Here is a 21,689-nt window from a genome sequence, read left to right as displayed (position 1 = left end):
GGAGCCTACCTGGGAAAGTAGAGAAGATGGAGAAAAGAAAATTTCGCGCCAAACGTCGTGGCCCCGCCCCCAGGCTGTCTCCACGTTCCGTCACCAGCCAGCCATCCAGCCCCGCCCACTTGGGAGGGGATGCACGCCGCTCGTCGGCAAACGTGCAGCAGCCATCATTGATTCGGTCAGCGACGCTGTTAAGCGGAGAGAAGTTCCTTTTCTTGCAGCATTTCCGGTATCAAGATGGTGGCTTCAGCTATTTAAAGACTTTCTGAACCCTTCTCCGTCCCTTTGTGGATTTTTTTTTTTTTTAAACTGGATGTGACGCATTAAAGGAACCGACGGAAGTAGAACCGAAGGAGTTCGAAAATGGCGAACCGTACGGTGAAGGATGCGCATAGCATCCACGGCACCAATCCTCAGTATTTGGTGGAGAAGATCATTCGGACGCGAATCTACGAGTCTAAGTACTGGAAAGAGGAGTGCTTTGGACTGACGGGTGAGCGGGAGCGCGCGGACTCTTTTCCGCCGCCGTGTGGCCCAGTTCTGACCGGGCGCCTCCAAGACTGGCCCAAGGGGGTGAAACAGAGGGGAATCTGTCAGTGGTTCAGAAAAATCTGAGCGCCTACTATGTATCCAGTTTTGTGTTGATCTCTGGGGATACTTGTGAATATGCTAGCGCCTTAGTCGGAGGCATGTCTGAGTTGGGTTCTGTGGGTCTTTCCATATTTCATAATTATCTGCTGAGTTCCCAAACATTGTTAAGCTCGGGGACCCTAAAGTTCTTAAAGGAACGTTAACATACCTGATACCCAACTCATGGTCTTACTGTCCCTAAATCTGGACCATTTGCAGTATTCCCACGTTCGGATCCTAATATAAATATCAGTTCTTCAGAGAAGAACTGGTAGTCTTTCAGTCTTTGAATTTTGGCTCCTCATTTTAGTAGCTCTGTTACCCAGTAAACCATGGCTGCTTCTTATTGTAAAATGAGTTTAATGCCCACCTCAAAGGTTTGTTCTAAGGGCGAAATACAATAATGTACAAAAGTATGGGGCTCTCTGGGTGGCTCAGTCGGTTCAGCCTTCCACTTGGCTCAGGTCATGATCTCATGGTTCCTGGGTTCGAGCCCCCACATCGGGCTCTGCGCTGACAGTACAGAGCCTGCTTGGGATTCTCTCTCTGCCCCTCTGTCTATGCCCCTCCTCCACTCGCACTTTCTCTCTCAAAATAAATAAACTTTAAAAAAAGTACAAGAAGTATTTGGTATAGGGGCGCCTGGGTGGCTTAGTGGTTAAGCTTCCCACTCTTGGTTTCCGCTCAGTCATGATCCCAGGGTTGGTGGGATGGATCCCCTGCCTTGGGTTCTTCTTCTGTCAGCAGGGAGCCTGCTTGGGATTTTCTCTCCCAATCAGTCTGTCCCTCCCTCACCTACTGCTGCCGCCGCACCTGTGCTTTCTCTCTCTCGAAATAAGTAAACTTAAAAACAAAAAACAAAGTTACAGGTAAATATTTTAAGAAGTATTCAGCAGTGTGCTAGTTGTTACCTATGCCATTACTGTTAACTCCACCTATGCCATTACTGTTGTTGCCACCACTGCTAACTGTGTGTCCATGGACAAGTCATATTGTTTCTCTCAGTCGCCATTAAATTTTGGAGTCATGTCAATTTTGGGACCTTTTCTCATTACATAATTCTCTCCTTGGATGATTTCCACACTGTAGTTACATGTTATATGTAGATGCCTTCAAATTTATCTCTCCCTCTGAGATCTAAATCTCTTGATTCCAAAACATGCCAACTCGGTATATCCAAAAGTGAACTCATGATCTTTTCTCTCCCAACACTAAGATTATGTTCCCGTCATATAATTTTATGCATCCTGCATCTTCTTTCAACTGTTCATCACAATTTCAATTATTTTTTCAATGCTTTCTGCCTTGCCAGACTGTAAACTCTGTAAGAGTAGTAATTTTGTCCTTTATCCCTTTACCTGTTTCTCTAGTATTTAGCACCTGGCTATAAGTTGTCAACTGTAATGTTGAATGAATTAATACAGAATTTATCGTAAAGGAACTTGAAATCTGATTTATAAGACACTAATGGTGTCTCTCATACATTATTTGCTGTGTGTCAGGTGTTAACATTTGTTTTGTCTCACTTGATTGTCACTATAGCCCTTAAACTTTGTACCTTTATTATTCAGATTTGAACTGACAGGTTAAAAAGTAAAATGACTTGTCCTAGTTCACACAGCTTGTGTTTGCTTTTGAAAACACTTGTGAAAGATTATTATCCCCATTCTGTAGAGGACAATTACTCAGGGTTATGTAGTTATAGAGTGGTTTGTTGTTGTTATTTAACTCTTGATCTGGCATTTTTTTGGCAAACAATGGTGACAAGCATGGACTCTGAAATTAGACTGCTTGCATGTAAATCCAGGCCCTGCTACTCTCTGGCTGTGCACCTTGAGCAAGTCACTTAACCTTTCTTAGCCCTCATTTTTCTTAGCTGAAAACAGCCTCAGTGCAGGAACTTCAGAGCTTGTGAAGATTGAGATTATATGAAATGCTTAGCAGAGTATCTCGCATATAGTGACACTTCAGTGTATATTGGCTGCTGCTATTATTCCTACTCAGACATGCTTATTCTCCTAATACGAAATTATTGATTAGTATGCAGGAATACCAAAGCTTGAACTAACTTCTCTCCACTTCACACTGGGAAAAGCTGGGCCTAATGTGTCTGAGATGCCACTTTATTTTGTTTTTGTTTTTGTTTTTAGCTGAACTTGTAGTCGATAAAGCCATGGAGTTGAGGTTTGTGGGTGGTGTCTATGGTGGCAACATAAAGCCAACTCCCTTTCTGTGTTTGACCTTGAAGATGCTTCAAATTCAACCCGAGAAGGATATCATTGTAGAGTTTATCAAAAATGAAGATTTCAAGTGAGTGAAATGTTGATTAGCTAATATAAAAGCTTCAATTTCAGTGATCCAGAATTTGGCTTTGGTTAAGAAGAGTGAAAGCAATGTATCTTATTTCTACAGAGTTCCACCCTACAGACTTTGCTCCTGAGTTCTTGAGTTTGTATTTTGTTTGTTCTGATGGTTTTGATCTTCTTTACATTCTTAGTCCTGGTAACTCCCCCCACCCCCTTGCCTCTGCCACCCAAAAAGCATTTCACAAATTCACTGAACATAGATTAAGCAGAAGTGAGTGCCTAATATGTTGGTAACACTGGATGCTCAAAGATGAAGAAAACTACATTGTGTGGTAGACAAATAGGAAAACTTTCATGTAGATATAGGTTCATGTCCAGACTCTGTTACTTATTGTGACCTTGGAGAAGTTACTACATTTTCTGAGCTTTATTTATCTGTAAAATGGAGATGAGGATACCAATTCAGGATTGATATGAGAGTTAAAAAAGATAGTGCTGGGGGCCTAGGTGGTGCCTGAGCCCTGACTCATGGTTATGGCATCGAGCCCTGTGTCAGGGTCTGTGCTAAGTGTGGAGCCTGCTTAAGATTCTCTCCCTCCCTCTGCCCTTCTCCCCACTTGTGCATTCTTCTCTCTCTGAAATAAAATTTAAAATTTTATTTAAAAAAGATAGTGCAGTGCCTGTCGCATGGTAAACACCCCCAAAATGTAAGCTGCTCATACTATTTTATTATTCATTCTCAAGGAGCTCACAGACAAGTATAGGAGACAGACATGATAGCTTATTAGGTGCCACCCTCTATTCTAAGGGAGTTACATATAGGTATTTAACCTTCACAACAACCCTATAAAGTTATTACCCCTGTCATACAGGGGAGGAAACCTAGCACAGAGAAATTAAGTAATTTCCTCAAAGTCAAACAGCTAGTAAGTGGCAAAGCTGGCTTCAGTGTACACATTCTTTTGTACTTTATTCTGTTTGTCATATAAAGAAACTGCTGAGTTTGAAATGCCTACTAGTTACTCCAAGTGGAGATTTGAGTGGGTAGTTGGATACAGGAGAAAAGAAAAAGGAATTTTAACAAAACATTAACAGCTAGAAAATAGCTAACTTTTATTAGGCACTATATGCTATGCTTAGCACTGCATGCACATTTCTCACTAAATACACCAAGCCATTAAATTAGGCATTATCATCTCCATTTTACAAGGATTGAGAAAGTAAGTAACTTGCTTAATATAACAAAATCAGTAAGTTATGGACTCAGAATGGTAACCTAGATGACTTTGACTTTTTTTCCAGAACCAGCCTTCTGTGCTGCCTAGCAACAATTTATATATTCACATCTATGTATATTATTTCTTGTATTGTTAGTAAATATATATGTCCTGTTGTTAAATTCAGTATCTGATTTGATTCTTACAGCAATCCTGTGAGGTAAATAAGTTCTATCTTCATGTTACATAGACTCTGAAAGTTGATCAACATGTCCCAAGTTCCCACAGCAAGTAAATGGTAGAATGGGAACTTGACGCCAGGTCTCCATATTTTAACTATCTTTCTGCTGCCCTATGTTGCCTCTAAAATTGCAGTTTTCTCATATGCCAAAGAAGAGAAAGAACTTGTTCATCCACTACTGATATGAAAAAAGGCAGGTGTGAAACTCAAGAATTTTTTTGAATGGCCTGTAGCTTCACTGTCCTCTGTCTGTCAGGTATGTCCGCATGTTGGGAGCACTTTACATGAGGCTGACAGGCACTGCAATTGATTGCTACAAGTACTTAGAGCCTCTGTACAACGACTATCGAAAAATCAAGAGCCAGAACCGAAATGGGGGTGAGTATGTTGCCAAATGTCTGGACCTTCCTCCCTGAACCAGTTTTTATTTCACCAGTATCTCTCCCTTCACATTGTAACATACGTTGTGAATGTTCCTCTTCATCCATTACATTACCATCTTCATTCAGCTTCTCCACCACCTGCACGGAGTACTCCATCAGACTTCCTGTTAGCCTTACCCAGTCTGTCCCTGGTTGCCTACCTTTTCAATTGCATCTTGTGTCAATCTCAGCCTTCCATCATGTGTTCCCTCCACATGTGCTCCATCCCGTAAGATCTACCTTTAGAATGACCTCTGTAAAAGCCTTCCCCAAACCTCCCAAAGTTAGTTTTCCCTATGTTATATATCATTACAGTTATTTTTAGTGGTGTCTCTTCTAGCACTTTATTTCACACTGCAGTATAGATTAAGTATACTTATACTTCTGTAGGAATCCCCTCAAAAATAGTGTGTCCAATGGGGGCAGCTCCATACATTTTACAAAAAGGTATTTTTTGTGGTAGAGTGGGATTCAGGGTAATACAGTCAAAATATTTTTCTTCTCACTTAGTGTCATAACCAAAGATTAGGAACATTTGCCTTTCCCTTCTAGATGTAACATTAAGCAGTAGAAAGTTAAGATTTTGGTGTTTTACTTTAAATTTTATTAACTTGTTAATTTGTTTATTGAATAAATACATAGTAACTACCAATATCATGCCAGATTCTGTGCTAATACTGGAAATAACATGGTGAACAAGGTGGACATGGTCATGGCCATCATGGAATTACTTATGATTATACTATGTTAAACTAAAATGGGGTTTCTCAACCTGTCAATGACAGTTTGATCCAGATGATTCTTTGTTGTGGGGAGCTGTCCAGCCCATTGTAGGATGTTTAGCCATTATCCCTGGACTCTACCCACTAAGATGCCAGTAGCATCCCCATTAGTTGTGGGTAGCAAAGTGACCCCTGGTTGAGAACCACTGAACTAAGGTAATGTTTACGATAAGAATCCTGAAAAGGCTATTGTTTACCATATAAGATACATGTTCTATATTTAAAAACAGTGCGTTCACATAAGAATTTGTACTTGAGTTATATGATCTGTTCAAGAACATCACCCCTATACAATTCAGGACTGTTTGCGCTTGCTTTTGTGTTGGGTCTCCTGCTAATTCGGACAGCTTTATTCATCCCTTTATCGCCAGCTCTAAGAAGAGGCCTGTTTCATAGATGGCCTCAGTAAAGGTGAACTGAATGAATGAAGATAAGTGATGACAAGGCTGTGAATGGCTATAGTTTGAGCCAGGTTTGTCAGTAATCCCTTCTCCGTAACTGCCACACTGAATAGCTTTACTAATGAATATGCAGGAAGGGGAGGCTGCAGAGGGTTTACACTTTCTATACCAAGTACTCTATATTTTACATATAGAGTCTTAAACTTCTTTTACTTGTTGGCCATATAAATTTATTTCCAAGTTGCTTAAGCTTATGACTTTTCTTTCAGAGTTTGAACTGATGCATGTGGATGAGTTTATTGATGAACTGCTGCACAGTGAGAGAGTCTGTGATATCATTCTACCCCGGCTACAGGTAAAAGACAAAGGTCTCTTATCAGAGTCGCCCTTCTCTCCCCAAGACAGGCAGACAGACAAGTACACATACATAATAAAACACTGGAGCTCTAGGATCCTAGGGGCCCTCTTATTAAGCAGTCTTACTACTATGAAAAAGGGGATTGGGAGTGAAAGGAAAACAGATAAAGTATTTGAAGAGTAGGGCTTTAAAAGTGAGTTAACACAGCAAGACTTTCTTCTTTAAAATATTATAAGGAAATTGCAGGATATAAAACAGGAGAGTCAGGAGTGGTAGACTGAGATCTGAACCCCTTAAATATCTTTATAACCCTGCTCCCTTCCCTAATGATTATCCATGTAGCACCTTTCAGGAATGGGTTTTGCAGACTATGATTTTAAACCTACTGTCATAAAGTACATAGGGAAAACAGATAAAGTACGTTGCCTAAAGAGAAAGGGAATGGTCTGTAATGGAGAAATGAGCAGGGAATTAGGAGATTAAATTTCTGGGTTGTTGTTATAGCTGACTAGCTGTGGGACCTTGTTTTATTTCCCCATCTATAAAATAGGGAAATTAGACTACTTCAGTGGTCTTTAAAATGCTCTGTGGAACTGTTCTAAGGCTACTGAGAGCAATAAGAGGAAAAAGCCCCACATATTCAATCACAGCAACTCCTTTTTTCTCCAAGTTACATATTGGGCTTGAGAGTGAGATTTCATTTGAACAAAGACTTTTGCTCTTTTAAATGGCTTTATTATTAAAGTGTAACTGACATATATTAAACTACATACAATTTGATAAGTGTACAATTTGGTAAGTTTTGCCATATGTATACACCCTTGAAACTGTCCTCACAATCAAAAATAGTGAACATATCCATTATCCCAAAAGTTTCCTTTTTTCCTTTTGGGTAATCCCTTCCTTCCCTCCTCCCTCACCCTTAAGCAACCATTGATATGCTGTCACAATAAGATTAGTTTGTGTTTTGGAATTGATACAGTATATACTCTTCTTTTTTTGTCTTCTTTCACCCAGCAAAGTAATATTTATTTCATAATAATTAATTCAAAGTAGGGAATAGAGTGAAATGCAGGTATCTGATAAACGGGTCAGATGAGGCAGCAAATCAGCTGGATAAAAAGCAGTTGGTAGGTAAGTGCTCACATTTAAATGCAGTGAACCAATTCTTCCTCCATAGTGACCCAGTTAAAGGAACCTATAAAATAAAAATCCTGAAAATGAATGTTATATATATTTCCTGTTATGTATTGGCTATTGTAGACTGTAGTAAAGAGAGTAAGATTTCGGGGTGCCTGGGTGGCTCAGTAGTTGGTTAAGCACCTGACTCTTGATTTCAGCTCAGGTTATAATCTCACCATTCATGAGACTGAGCCCTGCGTCGGGCTCTGCACTGACAGCACAGAGCCTGCTTAGGGTTCTCTCTCCCCCTCTCCCTCTCTCTCAAAATAAACAAACTCTAAAAAAAGAGTAAGATTTCAAAACTGAAAGCGTGCTTTCAGGGCCCAGTTCTCACACTTCATTATGGTTATGTTAGCAATCGTTATTAGCTGCTATCATTTTTAAAAATACTACAAGAAATGGATTACTTTCAAGTGCAATCAGTTTGTAGCCAAAGGATTGAAAGTCCATTCAGCTTTAAGCAAGACTATTGATGTAAAGAAGATGGTCTGCATAGAGTCTAGAAGACCACAAAACATGCACCGAGAGAGAAAATTGAAATCTGACTGATGTATATCACCAAGAAGTGTGGTCGGGTGTGGGCCTCTATCTGTTCTGGATGAAGTGATCCTTAACACTTTCTTTTGTTCTGATTCTGTCCTTGCTAAGTACCTCATTAATTTAGCTTCTGATGTGCCTGGACATTGGCAACAAGCTGCTCTGGGATGAATTCAAATTTCATCAAACACAAATACAATGAATTAATATAGTGATTTTAGTAGCTTCTGAGTCTTGTGAGCATTAGGGATTTGGGATGCCCTGTCTGATGCAGTCTTAGATCACAAACTGGTAATCCTGTGACTGGAGGGCCTTCTTCCAAGGAGCTCTTTAATGAGGTATTGACTTCACTGAGTGGCATCTTTGTCTCATTTCTCCCGAACTTCATAGAATTTTGTTAGGGATGAGTGAGATGTAAGCTAAATATTACTATTTATTCTAGGGCTGTCCAACATTCTTTATGTCCTAGACAGGAGAAAATGGTAAAGGGATCTTATGACCCAGCAAGTCCATTTGGCATTTTTTAACTCATCTTTGCCTTTCAGTTCCTTAATCATAGATAAGCCTGCTTAAGTCACATCTCAGAAGAAAATGGAATCAGGAGTTCCAGCGTTCACACTGAATGACTCACACTGAACTGTATAGACAGTTCTCTAAATCCTGAGTCAGGTAGAGAGTTGGTGGTATTCCAGAGCAGGACCCAAGGCACTCTTTAGTCGCCAAACTGGGCTGAGCCTCAGTGGGTCTCTTAGGGGAGATTCTGCTCTGAGCCCGTTGCAACTACCAGCCACCAGAGTCACAGCTGTGAACATACTGGTCCTTGTATATGAGGCTCCATTTTTTATTCAAGGCTATACCTATACGGCTTGATATTTCAGTGACTGGAAGAGTAAAAGACCACAGAGAATAAGCCAACAGAAAATGAAGTTGTTACCTTCAACTCTGTATTTATGTGTTTTCAGGGGGATATGTGAGTATTGGTTCCAAGTATGTTAGATTCCTTAGGAAAACCTTGAACTGTCTAGGATGTCTTTGAAATGAAATTGCCTCAGCTGTTGCTCCCTAGTCTTCCTGTCAATGCCAGAAGCCCAGTGTTGGGGCTTCAAGACATAGATGAGAGAACAAGGCCCTCTAACTCTCATTATGCTTTCCATAGAAACGCTATGTGCTAGAGGAAGCTGAGCAACTGGAGCCTCGGGTTAGCGCTCTAGAAGAGGACATGGATGATGTGGAGTCCAGTGAAGAGGAAGAAGAGGAAGATGAGAAGGTCAGGCTCTCTGGGAGCTTAACAGTTGAAGGAGGGATAATTATGGGGAAGGGATGGGGGAATGGTCCTTTCTTGTTTTGTTTTCAGACTTTACTTTTTAACTTTCTTTAACCAAAAAATACGATATTTAAGAGTATGAGCATTGAATTAAATAGACTTTGATTCGTATCTCAGCTCTCCATAATCTTGTGCAAATTAATTTCAGTCTTTTCTTTTGTAAAGCAAGGCTAATGATACCTTTTCTTAGGATTGTTATGGATATTAATAAAAGGATATATATAACGCCCTTAGCACAGTACTGGGACATTATAATTGCCTCATAGTTGGTAGCTATTTAAATAAATACTTAGGACAAGAATAATAATACTGTTCATAGTTGAACCTATCCTAAGGAGTAAGCCTAGTTTAGAAAAAGAAAATACCTGAGGTGCCTGGGTGGCTCTGTCAGTTAAATGTCCAACTTTGGCTCAGGTCATGATCTCACGGTCAGTGAGTTTAAGTCCCACGTTGGGCTCTGTGCTAACAGCTTAGAGCCTAGAGCCTGCTTTGGATTCTGTGTCTCCCTCTCTCTCTGCCCCTCCCCACCTTGCACACATGCTCTCTCTTGCTCTAATAAACATTAAAAAAATTTTTTTAAAGAAAAATACCTACTGCATGATCATGTTCTTTACTAGTTATAATGCTGAAAAATTGAAAGGAACCCAGCTGTCAGGGAGCACTCAGGTAAACTATTACAACTATTAGCCATTAAAACTGTTATGAAAAGTACTGTATATGATAATGTAGAAGTATTTATGGTTGAATTAGAAAAGAAGGATCTGAAACATTTGTGATTAAAATATGTATAAAAAAAGGCTGGGGGGGGAAACAAGAAATGCTGGATTATGGATTCTGACTGCAAATGGAAGTGTAGTTCTGAGCCAGTAGGCTCCCTTTAAGGTGAGTGCCAACGGAAACATTCATGAATTGAAAGCCATGCAAGGCTGAGGTGCTCTTATGTGGTGAGTAAACCAAAAGTAGGCATTCTGCTTTTCTTTTCTTTTTCTTTTAAAGTTTATTTATTTTGAGTGAGAGAAAGCACAAGCGGGGTAGAAGCAGAGAGCGGGAGAGAGAAAATCCCAAGCAAGCTCTGCATTTAATGCAGTGCCCAGTGCAGAGCTCGATCTCCTGAATGCTGAGATAGTGACTTGAGCCAAAATCAAGAGTCAGACACTTAACCAAAAGAGCCACCCAGGCACTCCTGTTTTTCCACTTTTTTGATGGAAAATTTCAATCATGTGCTAAAGTGGAGAATGTGCCTCCATTTATCCATTACCTAGCCTCCATAATATCAACTCAGCCATTTTATTTCTTCTGTATATCTATACCAAATTGCCCCCACACCAATTTTCTTGACCTATATCACAGCTATCCTGTATTTCATCCGTATTTCAGACAAGGCCTAACTGTGATACCATTAGCACCTCCAAATTAACAGTAATTCTTTAATATCAGATATTCAGTGTTGAAATTAAAACTATATGTTAACTAGAATTTAAATTAACCTTGAAACAAGGAAAAAGACAAATATTCAGGATTCACATATCCCCAATTGCCCTATATTTTTTAAGTTTGAATTAGTATTCAAAAAAGAGCCATAAAACAGGTCATGTTATTCTATACAGATTTTTACAATCTGTGTTTTTCTGATTGTGTCCCTGTGGGGTCATTTAAATTTGTCCCTTATATTTCCTATAAACAAATTCTTAGATCTGAAGGTTCAGTTGGATTTGAGGTAGAGTAGAGCAACACTCCTTTATAGGTACTGGTGTGTACTTCCCCAAGGGTGAGCAAAGTCTGGCTGTCTTTTTTTTGTCAAATTAGGAGCTATGGTGCCTAGATGATCTCTGCCTAGACCCATTAGTGGTTGTAAGATGGTGATATTCTAATTTGTCTTTTCATCATTTGTTACCTAAAACATTGCTGTAAAGAGAAATCTTCCACATCAACACTTAATTTTTCCTAGGTACAGTTGATATAGAAAAAAAGATCAGTACTTGATTATTTCTCTTTATCAGTTTCTAAAATAATTAGTTGACTCCATAGTATCCTCCCAATGTGATCAATGTGCTTTTGTGCCCGGTAACATTGTGAACTCATGGATTTAAGCAAATTGGATGTTTGGAACCATCATGGTCCTTGCTGATGCTGAAATTGTCCCCTCTTTGGCCAGTGGGGGACCCCCAACTTGACTCAAGAGACTGATATAATCATGGCAGTCTCAGCCTCCTTGCTTCTGATACATTCTAGTCATGTCTTCAAAGCTTCTGCCCCAAACCTGAAATTAGCCATTTTTCCAGGGAGCCCTTGGTTTCATTTAAAGGGATAATGGTATTTAGATACCACAGTCTGGGCACTATAAATGTTCATTGCTATGGGTTTGGTCAGTATTTCTAGGTCTTTACAGTTGGCAGACCTGGAGGAAATTTTTAAGATTAAAGTACAGCATGAGTTTATACTTTAATCTTCTTGATCTTACATCTGTATCTCTTCTCATTGGAAATCCAGCTTCTTGAGGAGATAAACAGAATTACTTCTCACTAGTCTCACATTGTCCCAGAATAAAGGTACCAACACTAGAATAATAGTGGGATTATTGGAAACCATTCAGTTTATTTGGTAGTTCTTTTTGTCCTTAGGGTTCTCTATGTATTTGTTATTTTAAAGTCACTTGGAGGTGGAATTTGGGCCAGGATGAGGAGGGGGTGTATATACTGTTCCTAAATGGTTCTGTGTAAGTTATCTCTTTTCCAGTTGGAGAGAGTGCCATCACCTGATCATCGCCGGAGAAGCTACCGAGACTTGGACAAGCCCCGTCGTTCTCCCACACTGCGCTACAGGAGGAGTAGAAGCCGGTCTCCCAGAAGGTAAGGGCCTAGTCATTGGCCTCTTCCAGAGAGACTTTTATCACGGTAGCAAAGAAGTTTGGACTTCAAAGAAGGAAAAAATTCAGATTGTGAAGAATGTTTGCCTAGTGTATTAATTGCTATAGAACAACCACCTGCAAAACCTCTGTGGCAGACAGTAACCATTTATGTAGTTCACAAGGCTATAGTCAGTGATTTGAAGCTGGGCTAGAATAGAATAGGCAGTGTAAGTTCACTCACCCATTTTGTGGTCAGCTGTCTGTTGGCTAGTATAAGATGGCTTTTAACTAAGATGACTGAGGCAACTCATCTCTTCTCCATGTGTCTCATTCTAGGCTAAGTTAGGCATGTTCTCATGGCAGTGGTAGAATTCAAGAGCAGACAGCCTCAGTCACACAAGTTTCCTTCCAGTATCTGTTAGTATCCCATCTGCGAATACCCCATTGGCAAAGCAGATGACATGGCCAATCCCAGACTTAGAGTGGGAGGGTGTTAATAAAAAGTTACAGAACAAAGGGCATGGATACGAGTGAAGAATTTGGACAGTTTTTGGAATCTACAACTGCAGTGCACCTACTAAGGTTTTCCTCTTTTCTCTCTGTATAGGCGGAGTAGGTCTCCTAAAAGGAGGAGGTAAGCCTTCAGTTGATTTGTAATGAAAGATAGGGTTTTGGGGAAGGGGGGGTGCTGTTGTGGTGAATATATTGTCAGATAAAGGAATCTGACCAGTCATCTCCACAGCCCCTCCCCTCGCCGAGAAAGGCATCGGAGCAAAAGTCCAAGACGTCACCGCAGCAGGTCTCGAGATAGAAGGCACAGATCCCGCTCCAAGTCTCCAGGTATAGCCTTTGGGCCTTTTGCTATTGGTTGTCTTAAAGAACTGTAATTAGCCTAGTCAGCCTCCTGCAGTACAGAAGTGCCTGACTGTATTATTGCTTGAAAAGGAAAGGAAATGAACTTAGAATATGTAAGTTAAGAGTTCACATCTTGACTCTCCTTTATAAGATTTGCTAAAAAGATGATGAGCTTCAGTTTTTTCATCTGAAATTATAGGAACACCACCCAACAGAGTAGTGGTAAGTAAATGTGATTTTTGTGCAATCAGCCATAAAGCCTTGAATGTATATAAAGTGGGTTCAGTTCTTCTGACCACCGCCCCCACAACACACACATTTCAGAGAAGTGCTACCAACAAGAGCTGTCTCTAGCATAAGCCAAAAAAAATATTAAGCCAATTAAAGGGATTGGGGGAAGTGAAAATGACAGTGAAGGAGTAGGTAGGTAGAATACCACTCATCCAGTGGCCCTTTCTTCCCTAGGTCATCACCGTAGTCACAGACATAGGAGCCACTCAAAGTCTCCTGAAAGGTATGGACTCATCTCTATTTTGACTTAAGAATTTTTTCTTTATTCAGAAATTAAAGCCCCAATCATAACTAAGTTAGACCTGAAATTTTGTTTTGATGGGAATATTTAGGAATTTTCCTTTATTACAGGACAAAATTGGCCTTTTGCCCTGAGAATTTTTAGAACTATATATGTTTCATGTTCGTTTGTTTTTTCCTCATAGGATTACAGCTTTGGATAGTGGTAAGGGCATGAGCTTTGGTCTCAGGAGACCTGTGACTAAATCCCAACTTTTAACACTTAACAGTTGAGTGACATTGGACAAAGTCACTTTCATTTGATAAATTTTCATTAGAAACCTCTATATGCTATTATACACTGTCAGGTGCACTCTTAACGTCTCAGAGCCCATTTTCTCAATGGCAAATTTTGGATAGTAATGCGTCACTCAGTGTTGCTCTGAGACAGTACACCAAGCACATTTAATAAATATTAGGTATTGGGGTGCCTGGGTGGCTCAGTCAGTTGAGCATCTGACTTGGGCTCAGGTCATGATCTCACAGCTCATGGGTTTGAGCCCCGCATCGGACTCTGTGCTAACAGCTCGGAGCCTGGAGATTGCTTCTGATTCTGTGCCTCCCTCTCTCTCTACCCCTAATCTACTCCCATTCTTTGTCTCTCTCAAAAATAAATAAACATTAAAAAAATAATAATAAATAAATATTAGGTATCTCCATCCCCATCAGTATCTGCATGCCCTTGTCTTCCTCAGAAGTTCTTGCCTAGCTCCTTTAACACCTGTATTACGATTTGTATGTGTTACCATTTCAGATCTAAGAAAAGCCACAAGAAGAGCCGGAGAGGGAATGAGTAATGGACTCAGTTTGGTTTTAGTCCAAATGGCCTCATGTGGATCTGAAGTCACCTGTCTATGTGGAAGTATCAAGACCTACACCTTAGGCAGCTATGAGAATATTTTAGCTCTTTTTAACCAAATTTCTCCACTTTTTTTTTTTTTTTAAATGAAAGAGGTGCTGAGTTTTGTATCGCTCTTTGAATCATAATCCACATTTGAGGGATAGCACTTCCCAAGGGCTGCTTTCGACCCCTCTGTACAACCAACCTTGACTGTACTCAACTTTGTAAGGGATTTGAGGGGTGGAGAGGATGAATGACAAGGAGAGGATGTGGCTGCATGGTGACCCTTTTATTATTAAATTTTACACATCCACTTTCCGTATTTCTGTAGTTTAGTTTTGGTTTGCTCCATGATTAGAACTGTTCTGAGAATCCTGAGATTTGTGCTGCTGCTGTTACACTCAAAACTCAAGTCAGTAAAACCTATTCTCTCCCAGACTTTTTTTCAGCAGCACTATGTAATAAACATGAAAACTGATGAGTTAGCAGCAGCTTTGTAAGAACAGAATGTATTCAAATGTTAAGACTTCTTCTGGATCATTTAATCCAGTTGCATTGAACAGTTCAACAATGGAACTTAACACCTTTTACACAACATTCTTATATAATGTTTTTTCTTCCCCATAAGCCTTGAATTCTAGGTTATGGTGCTCAGCCTTTACCTTGAAAAGACTGTCATTATTTTCCAAGTTTAGTCGGTAGCAGTGGGCCTATAAGATTGAAAAGGAGAGTTAAGTATCTAATACCATTCACGGTTTTGACTTCATTTGCTGGCAAATAGTGCCATTTATTCACAAAGTTAGAAAGTACAGCAGGAAGAGGCCAAGCTTTAGAGGGGGCAGGTGGTGAAAGTTCTTTTGGTAGTAAAAATGATGCATTCAATTTTACTTAAAGTATAGAGACTGCTACGGTATATCTAGATAAAGCCCAGGTTGTTAGAAGTAGGAATTGGAGTTGAGCATAGTGATCTAACCCTGAATAGACAACATTTAGGTAATTGTGGAAGATGTAGAATTAAATGGGGGCTGCCCAGGAAGTGTGTGTTTATGTAAGAAAAGCCAACAACAGAAGCATAGGCAACACTAAACACTGGTGAGAGAAAGCAATGCAGTCAACCACCTGAAAATGGAAATGAACTTTCAGAAAGGTAGAAGAATTAGGAGACAGTATATCAAAGAAGCTAAGGGTTTGAGGACTTAGAAGCAAAATAAGAACTGCAAAGTGTCCGTGGGCATTGATAATCAAGAAGGTGTTGAGATCTTTGCTAGAAGAGTTCATTCTACTAGTACTTAACTTTTTTCCTTTAAAAAGGAAACAGTGGAAAAAAAGAGGGGTGGGGGGAAGTGATTGGACTTCCCACAGCTCTGGACCTACCAAGAATTCTGAAGACCAGTTGCCTCATACGATCTAGTTTCTTGGGAAGCCAGATCTGGTCACAGGATTAACATTCTTTTGCTTGCTGTTGAACTGAAGGACTTTTGCAGCAATGTTAAAGCATTTTGGGAGATTTGAGATTTTACATTCTTCAACGATTCCTCACCTGGTAATACTTGAGCTGATAAAAGTCATCCATAAGAGCTAATGTTATTCATCATACAACTATATATAAGACTGCCTTTAAGAATTAAATATAAGCACCTCTATTGATATCTGTTATAGAGTCCTAGAAGTTAGTTCTTTACCAAAGTGATCCGGATGGAAAGAAATGTCTTCTGGCTTAATGACCTATGGACCAACCAAGTATATTGTTAAAATATTCATTTTAAAGTATAAGATTAAGAAATTGAAAAACCTGCAAAAAAAACCCACAAAAACTCGACAATCTGAAATAACAGAAATAAGCCTCGCTTCCTCAAACAAACTATAAACTTAAAGCATACTTATTTAGGTGTATGGAGAGATCTGAACCAAATTGTAGTACAGCCAGCCTAAAACAGGAAGCAGATTGTTCCTATTCTTTTATTAGTGACAAAGAATTGCAGACGAGATGAAGTCTAAGGACAAACTTTGCTGAAGGGCCATTTCTGTCATCTGTGTGCTAGCCTACTGGATGAGGCCTTGGAACTGTAGCTTTGTAAACCTTTTTTGACTGTAGCCTATATTAAGAAACATTTTACATTTTACCCCTTTACACATGTATTCTATACTGAAACATTTCAGGAAAAAAACATGCAAAATGCATTCTGATATTTCCATACAGTATTTTGTGGGTCTTTAAAAATTTTTTTAATGTTGAGAGAGAGAGAGACAGAGCAGGAGCGGAGAAGGGGCAGAGCAAGAGAGGGACACAGAACCCAAAGCAGCTCCAGGCTCCGAGCTGTCAGCACAGAGCCCAAAACGGGGCTCGAACTCAGAAGCCATGAAATCATGACCTGAGCCGAAGTTGGATGCTCAACTGACTGAGCCACCTAGGCACCCCTTAATACATTTTTAACCCTGGGTGCAAACTACTAAATTGATTTCACTTCCCACAATTAATTTGGTTAAATCTTCCAATATAAGAACTCAACTGAAAGCCTCATTCCCTGAGCCCCTTTCTGTTATTTCCCGCATATAGACTGATCTGAGGTTAAATAAGCATTACTCAGAAAAGAAAGACCACAGATGCTGGTCACTCCCTGCAGAAAGTTAAAGTAACAAGTTCTCCAGACTCAAAAAAAGACCATTAACAGGATGCATGGATGGCTCAGTCAAGCATCTGACATGATCTCACAGTTTGAGTTTGAGCCCTGCATCAGGCTCTGTGCTGACAGCTCAGAGCCTGGAGCCTGCTTCTAAATCTGTGTCTCCCTCTCTGCCCCTCCCCCACTCATGCTCATTAGCTCACTCTCAAAAATAAACATTTAAAAAAAAGACCATTAACAAAGTGATGTTTTAAAAAAATGCGAAGTATACATGTTCAAAGATGAGACTAAATAAGCTTAGTAGAGCTTAAATGATTTAAAAAACTGGACAAATAAAAGCCTTATTATAAAGCAATATAAAATAAATATAAGGCATACAAAAAATAGGCTGGAGAAAATAAAAATGGGAAATAATTTTTAAAAGACATATAAAGGTAGTAAAACACTTGAAATCCTACATATGCATAATTCACATTCCTGATGAAGAAAATTGAGCAAATTTAAATATCCAGATACAAGAAAATTTTCTTGAAATAATGAACAATCTATTAAGAAATAGCCTGATGAAGGTAAGACACAAAGAATTACAAGGACATCTAAGCAGAGAAATCAAGTCCTGTATAATGAGGGGGAAAAAAATCAGGCTGGTCTCAGATCTTAGAACAAACTTCACAAGGCAGTGAAGCAAAAGGCTCTAGGGGTAAAGTTGTGAAAGGAATTTTATACCCACCCAAAGTTGTCTTTAAAATGTAAAAAGGGGGTGGGGCGCCTGGATGACTCGATCAGTTGAGCAATGGACTTGCTAGGGTCATGATCTCGCAGTTCCAGTTTGTGGGGTTGACCCTGTGTCTGGCTCTGTGATGGCAGCTCGGAGCCTGGAGCCTGCTTTGGACCTCTCTCTCTGCCCCTCCCCCATGTGCTAGCTCTCTCTCAAAATAAAACATAAAAAAAAATTTTTTTTTTAACACAAAGGGAAAGGACGCCTGGGTGGCTCAGTTGGTTAAGCGTCTGACTTCAGCTCAGGTCATGATCTCATGTTTTTGAGTTCAAGTCCTGCTCTGTGCTGTCAGCACAGAGCCTGGAGCCTACTTTGGATTCTGTGTCTCCCTCTCTCTCTGCCCCTTCCGGACTCCTGCTCTGCCTCTCTCTCTCTCTCAAAAATAAACAGTAAAAAAAATTAAGAACAAAATGTAAAGGGAATATGCATTCTAATCACTTAGGAGAAAAACGCCTGACAATAAAACTCACCCAACAAGAAATTAATCAAATTCAGGATTTAGGAATAAAAAGCAGCAGTGAAAGGAATGGTAGTAAACATTTTAAAAACTAAATAAAAATGGGAAATAGTTTTAGGACTTGATGTGAACAAAATGTGTGGATTTTGTTTTTCATAATAGGAGTCCTACACTTCATTAAAACATACATGAAAACCAGGAAAAAATAACTCCAGCCTCTTTAATGTTTTCTATAATTGCCCTTAATTTTAAGAGGAGTCTTTTAGTGGGGTGCCTGGGTGGCTCAGTGGGTTGAACATCTAACTTTTGATTTTAGCTCAGGTCATGATCCCAGTGTTTGTGAGATCAAGCCCCGTGTCGGGCTCCACACAGCATGGAGCCTGCTTAATTAAGATTCTCTCTCTCCCTCTGCCCCTCTCCCCTGCTAAAATTAAAAAAAATTTTAAGGAAATCTTTTAGAACTACCATAGAAAAAAATTTTTAAGTTGAGCAGTTCATTTCACTTTTTGTTAAATCCAAGTAAAATTAATTTGCTATATTTACTGAACATAGCACATGAGCCCACTTTCTAAAAACTCTTTGTATGTATGTTTGTCTATGTTTAAGAGAGATAGTTGGGGGTTGCCTGGCTGGTTCAGACAGAAGAGCATATAGCTCTTGACTGGGGATATGAGTTTAAGCCCTACACTGAGTATAAAGATTACTTAAATAACTCTGCTTTGGGTCCTCTGTTCCCCCCCCCCCCGCCCTCCCCTGCTTTTGACACTCTCTGTCTCAAAAATAAACATTAAAAAATAGTATTAAAATAAACCTGAGGCGTGCCTGGGTGGCTCAGGCAGTTGAGCGTCCAGCTTCGGCTCAGGTCATGATCTCATCGTGAGTTCGAGCCCTGCGTCGAGCTCTGTACTGACAGCTCAGAGCCTGGAGCCTGCTTTGGATTCTGTGTCCCCCTCTCTCCGCCCCACCCCTGCTTGTGCTCTGTCTCTGTCTTTTAAAAATGAATAAACATAAAAAAAAATTTTTTTAATAAAAAAATAAAGTAAACCTGAGGTTTAAAAAGTATTTCTGATTGATGGATGATTTCTATACTTTGTTCCTTTATTTAATACTTTTTTTAAATGAATACATTTAAATTTTCCTTCACAAGGGAAAAAATTAGTTGTTCCGACTTTAAAGCTATTTTATAAGCTCACCAACACATTTGATGTATTTTTGGGGACCACAAAATGGTAACCACCTTCCTGGAGGCAGGTTGGCAATATATAGCAGGAATCCTAAAACTTTTACCTTTTTTACCTAATAATCCCATATACAAATATAAATATATATCTATATATATTCACCATGCTAGAATATATACAAAAATAGCTTTATCCCATCATCTTATATAATTTTTAATATATGAGGAAAAAACAGCAAAAATGTCCATCTGTAGGGCACTTAAATAAATTATATAGTACAAAATTAATATTCATACTTTGAATAATCTTTAATGGCAATGGAAGATACTAATCTCTCCATGTCATTAAACATTATACAAAACATTTCAAAACAATATGGTCTTAAGTGTGGTGTGTGTGTGTACTCTGAATAAAGATTGATAATTTTGGCACTTCCAACTGCTCTACAATGAATTTGAATTCACAATCAAAAACTTTTAAGTTTACAACTTCTAAGAGAAGTTTACAAACTTCTAAAACTGAGCTGCTGCTGGTATAAATTACAAACTTAGAGTATTATTACAGTTTTCCACTTGGAACAGTTTTGCCAGTTACTGAGCACTGGTAATTGCTGAAGGAGGGACAAGTGACATACTGAAAATTACTATATAGAACACTGTCACAAAAGTAAAGCCTAAATTACTGGGCTTTATAAAACCCCCAAAATAACGTTTTTCCAGGTGATATATACCTCTTTCCTTTAGAAAGTAAAGCTGAATTAGGGACAGTCTCTTATTGGAGATTTAGTAATCTCAATACCTAACAGGGTGCTCAAACTCACAACCCCAAGATCGAGAGCTGCATGCTCTTAAGACTGGGTGCCTCAGAGATTTTTTTTTTAACGAAAGTTTCAAATAAATTCAAAAGAACAGTAAAATGAACACTTTACATACCTCATCATCTGTTCTCCAAGACTTGAAAAAAGATTAAATACATGAACGCTATTTAAAAAAAACCTGAATGCTGAGTGTCTAGGTGGCTCAGTCAATTAAGCATCATCTGACTTCGGCTCAGGTCATAATCTCACAGTTCATGAGTTTGAGCCTCACATTGGACTCTGCTGTCATCGCAGAGCCTACTTCAGATCCTCTGTCTCCCCCTCTCTCTGCTCCTCCTCCACTTGCTCTCACTCTCTTCCTCAAAACTAAAAACATTAAAAAAAACAAAAACAAAAAACCACCAATGTTCCAAGTCATATAGGCATACCTCGTTTTACTGCACTTCAACTACTGCCCCTCAAAGATACTGAGGTTTTTTGTTTTGTTTTGTTTTGACCAATTGAGGATTTATGGCAACCCTGCATGGAGCAAGTCTATTGGTGCCTTTTTTTCTGATAGCATTTGATGACTTTGTGTCTCTATCACATTTTGGTAATTCTCACAATATTTCAAAGTTTTGTATTATTGTACTTATCACGGTGATCTGTGCCATGGTTTTGGGTGTCACAAACCATGCCCATATAAGATAGCAAACTTAATAAATGCGTGTGTTCTGACTGCTCTACCAATCAGCCATTTCCTCATCTCTCTCTCTCCCCTTGGGCTTCCCTTTTCCCTGAGACATAATATTGAAATTAGGCTAATTTAGAACCCTACAGTGGCATCTACGTGTTCAAGTGAAATAAAATCAATCTATGTGGCAAAACTACATTTTTGTCTTATTTTAAGAAATTGTTACAGCCAACTCAACCTTCAGCAACAACCACCTGATCAGTCAGCACTCAAGTCAAGACCCTCCACCAGCAAAAAGATTATGACTCACTGAATTTCAGCTGATAGTTAACATATTTTAGCAATAAAATTAAGGCATGTACATTTTCGACAATGCTACTGTACACTTAAATCAACTACAGGATAAGTGTAAACGTAACTTACATGCACTGGGAAATCAAAAAAGGCATTTGACTCACTTTAATGCGATACTCGCTTTATTGCAGTGATCTGGGACCTAATCTGCAACATCTCCGAGGTATGCCTATATTTTAACAAAAACATACACTGGGCCAGCTATCTCATTAACAGAACAAATGAGCAAACTCCACCATTTAGTAGGATTCTGAGAGATACTGAAGTTTTAATATGAAGAACTTACAGTAAATA

The 21,689-nt window shown here is 39.3% G+C and overlaps 1 protein-coding gene across 2 annotated transcripts; it reads left to right on the top strand.

Moving 5' to 3' along the window:
* The first annotated feature begins 247 nt into the window (after window positions 1-247).
* PRPF38A (pre-mRNA processing factor 38A) lies at window positions 248-14,639 on the top strand. 2 transcript variants are annotated; one of them, XM_047083587.1, is made up of 10 exons: window positions 248-490; window positions 2,778-2,937; window positions 4,648-4,769; window positions 6,266-6,351; window positions 9,230-9,340; window positions 12,134-12,246; window positions 12,853-12,879; window positions 12,976-13,085; window positions 13,566-13,614; window positions 14,425-14,639. In XM_047083587.1, the coding sequence occupies exons 1-10, from the start codon at window positions 361-363 to the stop codon at window positions 14,465-14,467; spliced, it is 951 nt and encodes a 316-aa protein (XP_046939543.1). In that variant the 5' UTR covers window positions 248-360; the 3' UTR covers window positions 14,468-14,639. The 2 variants fall into 2 exon arrangements, with proteins under 2 accessions (XP_046939543.1, XP_046939544.1); XM_047083588.1 differs by having other exon boundaries at window positions 252-490; window positions 12,988-13,085.
* Window positions 14,640-21,689: the final 7,050 nt, after the last annotated feature.

Source organism: Lynx rufus, unplaced genomic scaffold (assembly GCF_022079265.1).
Source record: "Lynx rufus isolate CCGP_SWC_20201006 ecotype Redwood Valley unplaced genomic scaffold, mLynRuf1.p SCAF_2, whole genome shotgun sequence".
Lineage (NCBI taxonomy): Eukaryota > Metazoa > Chordata > Mammalia > Carnivora > Felidae > Lynx > Lynx rufus.
Note: the sequence above shows the minus strand (reverse complement) of the source record. Positions and strands in the feature narration are given on the sequence as shown.

Coding starts and splice junctions, on each gene's coding strand:
- PRPF38A (XM_047083587.1), top strand. CDS start 361: ATGGCGAACCGTACGGTGAAGGATGCGCATAGCATCCACGGCACCAAT. Junction 2,938..4,647: donor ATCAAAAATGAAGATTTCAA/GTGAGTGAAATG, acceptor TCTGTCTGTCAG/GTATGTCCGCATGTTGGGAG. Junction 6,352..9,229: donor TCATTCTACCCCGGCTACAG/GTAAAAGACAAA, acceptor TGCTTTCCATAG/AAACGCTATGTGCTAGAGGA.